Source organism: Erithacus rubecula (assembly GCF_903797595.1).
Source record: "Erithacus rubecula genome assembly, chromosome: 5".
In the NCBI taxonomy this organism is placed as follows: Eukaryota; Metazoa; Chordata; class Aves; order Passeriformes; family Muscicapidae; genus Erithacus; species Erithacus rubecula.
Genome location: NC_136687.1, coordinates 67,411,426 through 67,416,835, shown reverse-complemented (window position 1 = coordinate 67,416,835; position 5,410 = coordinate 67,411,426). Strand labels below are relative to the sequence as shown.

The following is a 5,410-nucleotide window of genomic DNA, read 5'->3' as shown; positions in this document are numbered from 1 at the left end:
GGAAGGAAGGAGGGAGCGAGGGAAGGTCGCGGGGCGGAGCCGCGATCCGGCATGGCCGTGGTGGCCGCGGCTCGCCGCGCTCTGAGCGCGCTGCTGCTGGGCCGGGGCCCGGCGCTGCCGCCCGCGCTGCGCCTGGCCCGGCCCGCCCTGGCCCCGGCCCCGCTCCAGCTGCCGGCCCCGCTGCAGCTGCCGGCCCCGCTCCGCGCATGCAGCCAGGTACGGCCGCGAAAATGGCGGGCTCCGACCCCTGCGGGGAACAGCGGCCTCCCCCCGCTGCTCACCTGCTCCGCGCCTTCTCTCGTGTGCCCGTGACAGGTCACCGATGCTCCGTCCCACGAAGGTCGCCTCTCACAGCAGGAGCCCGCCTCAGCCAAGGAGGAAAGCGACACTGTCTATCTTATCCGGGCACAAGGGTTCCCGTTCTCGTGCACCGAGGAAGATGTCCTTACCTTCTTTGATAGTATGGGTGTTCATTTTCCTGCCTAACTGTGCTGCATGCTGGTATTGAGCCCATTAATTCATGATTACTTAACAGAAGAAAAATTGAGAGATCGTTAGCCAAAGAAACGTGAGGTCGTATTATTGCTTCAAAATTATTCACAAATGACACGTATGAAGGGAATAATCAACATCCAGACTGATGGACATTGACTAGAAGTTCATCCTTACGGTCTCTTAAATTTAATTGGGCACGTCTTTCCCTTCTTAATCAGTGTCTCCACAGCAAAGGCAATCCAATTCAGTGATGCTCTTACAGGCCATTATGGCTGGCCCATACTCCTCTCTTTTTAAGAAACCGGAGGTTTTTGCTGATTAGTTTAAACTGCAGTGTTGTTTTTGTTTTCTGGTCCTAATTCATAGCTCTTACATAACTTTGTGGGGCTGATCCTCCCCGCTGTCATACGGTGCTGCATCCTCTCAGGGGCCACATGCAAGTTTGTAAATGACTTGCTAGCCTGCCAAACTCAAGCCAGTCAGTTTGATGTTAGGCTTCATGTTAGAAATGCGAGTGTTGCACCCTTTGTCCTGCAGTGCTGAGGGGACGAGCCCCGAGCCCTGTCGTCAGGACACAGAGATCCCCGTGTCTGATGCAGTCCTGTATGTCCCTGTGTTGTGTGTCCCTCCTTTGCAGCCTGCAGAATTCGGAACGGTGGGAACGGGATACACTTCCTGTTAAACAGGGATGGGAGGCGCAGGGGGGATGCCCTGATTGAGCTGGAGTCCAAAGCAGACGTGCAGAGAGCCCTGGAAAAGCACCTGAGGTACATGGGCCCACGCTACGTGAAAGGTGGGTTTGGAGCAGCAGGAGTTCCGTGGAACTCCCCGGGGAATGGGAGCTCCCTGTTAGTGAGGGGTGCAGGGCTGGAGCTGCGCGGCAGATCGGGCACCCCTGGGCCGGGGAGAGCAGAGGGGCGGAACGGGGTGGAGCCGTGCAGGGTGGCCGCGGAGCGCTGCCTGCCGTGCGGATGGGGACGCGCTGCTGCTGCCTTGCAGTGTTCGAGGTGCACGACAGCGATGTGGAGGGCTTGCTGCGCAGCCTGCGGGACGAGTCGCAGGCCGTGAGCGAAGGGGTCGTGCTGCTCCGGGGCCTCCCCTTCACCGCCACCGAGGAGGACATTGCCGATTTCTTCTCAGGTAACTCGGCCCGGGCCCTGCTCTTCCTCAAGCTGCTGCTGCCGTTCCTCACGGCACGAGGCAGGGCACACCCAGCCTCAAACACCTTCACCACAGCGAGTTGCTGTTTCTGAGCACCCTGTGGAGTTTCCCTGCCCCTCTGACCTTGTGCAGGTCCAACCCAGGATCAGTACATTCAGCACTCCGATTTGGGGCCAGGGGATGCAAAGGAAGGGGGCCGATGTTGTGATGTGCACTTGGGTTGCTACCAGTGCATAATGTGGCAAACTTGAGAAGGAAAGTGGCTGGAGTGGTAGTGACTAGGTCACACATACCACTTGAATCCTTGGCCCATGCTCAGTGCTGGAGAGTCCAGGTCCTGGCTCCCCAAGATGACATTCTACAGCACAAAAAGTGAAATTCACTGAGTCTGACCTGAGTTTTAAAAAATACAGGAAAAACCGTACCATAATAAAAGAAAATTTCAAGAACATTTGTGCCCTGGATTGACTTCTTGTCCAGAGCCTGGATTCACGATTCACTTGTTTGAAGCCTCTAATTGATTTATTTTTTTAATTAAGTCCTCTGTGAAAACTGCCTTAAAGCAAAAAATCAGAGTTGAAAGAAGGTACTCAGGCCAGCATGAGCAGTTGTTTCAGAACTACTTGCCTGCCCAATTAGCTTGCAAAAAAACAGAAAAAAAAAAAAAAAGGCTTTCTGAGGTATAGCACAAATTTCTGCCTGTCAATACCTTTTTGTCCCCTGCCATCTCTAGGTTTGAAAATAACAGAAATAGCTTTCATTTACCGAGGAGACAGAAAATCAGGAGAAGCTTTTGTGCAGTTTGAGACGCCTGAAATGGCGGCGAAGGCCCTGCTGCGGCACAAGGAATACATGGGAAACAGGTGAGTCCTTCCCTGGAGCTCGGGGAGAACGTGTCAGCAGCACCTGTGTGGCTGGCAGCTTCCTGCTAGTGAAACAGCTCATCCCACACAGTGCCACTGAGGGGGCAGAGGCACCTGCAGCCCTCATAGTCTGGGGCATTTTGGGACCTCTTAGAAGGTCTCCAGTTTTTCAGGTATTCCTGAAGACATTCTCATCCCAGTGAAAAGGGGTGACAGCTTCCAGAGTGGGGAACACTGGATAGACACAGTCTGCCCTGCCTCATTGCACAGGGATCCTGCCAGATTTCCAGCAGGTTCCTCCATGCTTAGGGCAGTTTTGGGAGCCATCCTCCCACCCTTCATCCCAGTGCCTGGTACAGCTGGCACTTCCTCTCCAGCAGTTCCTGTGTGAGGCACAGCTGACCTGCCTGAGGTTCATTCCCAGCAGGAACTGCCTGACAGCATCACACCCTCTCCCACCTCCTTGGTGACCACATCCCCTTTGGGAATTACACCATTTTATTCCAGAGCACTGAGCCCTGTGCCACACACTTCCTCTCAAACAGAAGCACAAGGCCACCTTTTCCCAGAGTACTTTCCAGTAGTGAGCAGAGCCAAGGCAGGACATGCCTGGAAGTGCCTTCTCCAAGCCCTGAGTGCCAGGTGTGCCATGTGCCTTTCCCTTTGGCTGCAGGTACATAGAAGTGTACGTGAGCAGAAGGCACCAGATGCAGAGGCACATGCCCCACAGCAAGCAGCTGATGGCCTATTCCAGGCTGAGAAGAGAGTATGAATCCATCCCTGAAGACAGGGGCTGGAGAGACACTGGAGGCTCCTATGCCGAAGCAGAAATCAGTGAGTCCCTCCCTGCCCTGAGTGCTCCTCGAGGCCCCTTCGTGTCACCCCACAGCTTTCACATGAGGGAGGGGGGCACTGCAAGCACTAGTGATGGTTTTTCCCTCCATTCCACAGAAGTGTCCAGGGAAGGAACAGAAAGCTCCAGGAATGTTCCAGAGTCTGAGAATGCCTCCTCACCACCACAGCACTTTGTCCACATGAGGGGTTTTCCTTCCCAAGCTAGTGCCCAGGACATAGTAAATGTGAGTAACGGGCTATGGGTGAAGTGTGGTTCTGTCATTACCTGTGCAAACCCTCAGTTAATTGTTACAGCTACAGGAGTTGCAGGCTTTCAATTAATTAGTGTCTGCTAGTCCTCAGTGCCGTGTGGCTTTGGACAGCTGTGGCCTCAGGCACAGCAGGGATCTGCTGCTCTCCATGAATAAGATGGAATTAAGGCTTGCTGGGATGTGTTAATATCCATCACTAGGCTTGAGGAGCCATTGAGAACTAAAGGCACATTGCAGAGTAGCTGAGTGCACAGGAGCTTTAGCAGTGTGCATGGAGCTGCACTGATGTGTACAGAACATGGGTCCCTTGTGAGATTTTTGTTCCTGTCAGGAGTTCAGGCCTCACCCCTCATGGATCAGCGAGTTTTGGGAGTAAAGGCATTGAGTGTCTAGGGAATAGGGTGCATTACTGTTATTTCTGTCTCACTAAACTCTTTGCTGCTTTTCAGTTTTTTGCTCCACTGAGGCCCACAAGGATCTTTGTGGAATACAACTCCCATGGAGATGCCACAGGAGAGGCAGAGGTGCACTTTGGGAGCCACGAGGATGCAGTTGCAGCAATGGCCAAGGAGGGGTCACAGATGGGTAAGTCAGGAAAAGTGAGTGGATCCTAAAACCCTGGGACTGAGACCTCAGGGTTTGGCAGAGCTCCTCCAGCTACTGCTGCACTCTGCACAGGCATCACTTGAGTGTAGCTTTACAAGTTGTGCCATGTGCCATGGGCTTTGCAGGGAAAAAAATACATTGTCACATGTGTGAGTGTCTGACCTCAGCCCACCTCTCTTCCATCCCCCAGAGAGCTGTGCCATTGAATTGTTCCTGAACGAACATCCCCAGGGCAAGAACTGCTAGTGCCAGCAGCACCAGCACAGGTTTGGTAAGCACATCCATCTCTCCTTGTAGCAACACTCCCAATCTGCAGTATTCCAGCCAGCCCAGAGTAAAACAGAGGGGCAGAGGGAGACCACTTCCCCAGCCTGACACCAGGTGTCCAGCCTGGATCCCACAGCCTGCACCTCCACATTCCACAGCTGCCAGTCCTGCAGCAAGGAAAGCTCTGATGGCTTATTCCCTGGCAAGGAGAGGAAGCATGGCTAAACATTTCCCATTTCCCTCAGAAAGTGGGGGTGGTGGTCACTGCTCCCCAAACCCTAGGCCCTGCAGCAGGGAGGGCAACCCACCCATCCTGGATTTGTAATCCGGGTCAGGGAGAAATCCTTGGGGCAGGTTCAGGATGCAAACTCCAACCTGCACCCACCCCCTGTGCCTGTGCTGCAGCCCCACCTGGAGTCTGTGGCATTTTACTATTGCCAGACTCTACTGTTTCATTGTAACAGAGCATTAATTGGGAATAAAATGCAGTGGGAAGTGGAGAAGGAAAACAGCAAGCCACTGTGAGTGAGGGAGTGAGTGATTTTTATTTTTCCTCTTGCTTGTTTTTAGGCCAAGCAAACACATTCCGTGGGCACGAGCATGAAGATCAGGTCCAAGTGCCACCACGCAGAGAGGACAAGCTAAGATCAGTTGAGTGTGTAAGAGCCTGTAATAAACGTGATGGGCTGTGAGGAGTTGCAGCAGCAGCAGCTGCAGTGGGAGTGGCCAGGGCTGCAGGGTGGAGCAGTCCTGGGCTCCAGGTGCATCAGGTTACATTAATAAAACCCCAGGATTGCCAGTGCACAGCTGAGTGATCTCAGTCCTCACACAGGTGCATGCTGTTGCTCTGGACCCGTTTGTACCTCCAGCCCAAGAGAAAGGGGATGGAGAGAGCACACAGGAGGCAGGATG

The 5,410-nt window shown here is 53.8% G+C and overlaps 1 protein-coding gene across 2 annotated transcripts; it reads left to right on the top strand.

The window, feature by feature from the left end:
* The first annotated feature begins 16 nt into the window (after positions 1-16).
* GRSF1 (G-rich RNA sequence binding factor 1) lies at positions 17-5,302 on the top strand. 2 transcript variants are annotated; one of them, XM_079306375.1, is made up of 10 exons: positions 17-216; positions 316-460; positions 1,133-1,288; positions 1,495-1,635; positions 2,390-2,519; positions 3,193-3,353; positions 3,471-3,598; positions 4,075-4,210; positions 4,422-4,497; positions 5,069-5,302. In XM_079306375.1, exons 1-9 carry the CDS (start codon positions 52-54, stop codon positions 4,475-4,477), a joined length of 1,218 nt encoding a protein of 405 aa, XP_079162501.1. In that variant the 5' UTR covers positions 17-51; the 3' UTR covers positions 4,478-4,497; positions 5,069-5,302. The 2 variants fall into 2 exon arrangements, with proteins under 2 accessions (XP_079162501.1, XP_079162500.1); XM_079306374.1 differs by having other exon boundaries at positions 4,422-4,502.
* The last annotated feature ends 108 nt before the right edge of the window (positions 5,303-5,410 follow it).

Coding starts and splice junctions, on each gene's coding strand:
- GRSF1 (XM_079306375.1), top strand. CDS start 52: ATGGCCGTGGTGGCCGCGGCTCGCCGCGCTCTGAGCGCGCTGCTGCTG. Junction 217..315: donor CGCTCCGCGCATGCAGCCAG/GTACGGCCGCGA, acceptor TGCCCGTGACAG/GTCACCGATGCTCCGTCCCA. Junction 1,636..2,389: donor CATTGCCGATTTCTTCTCAG/GTAACTCGGCCC, acceptor TGCCATCTCTAG/GTTTGAAAATAACAGAAATA.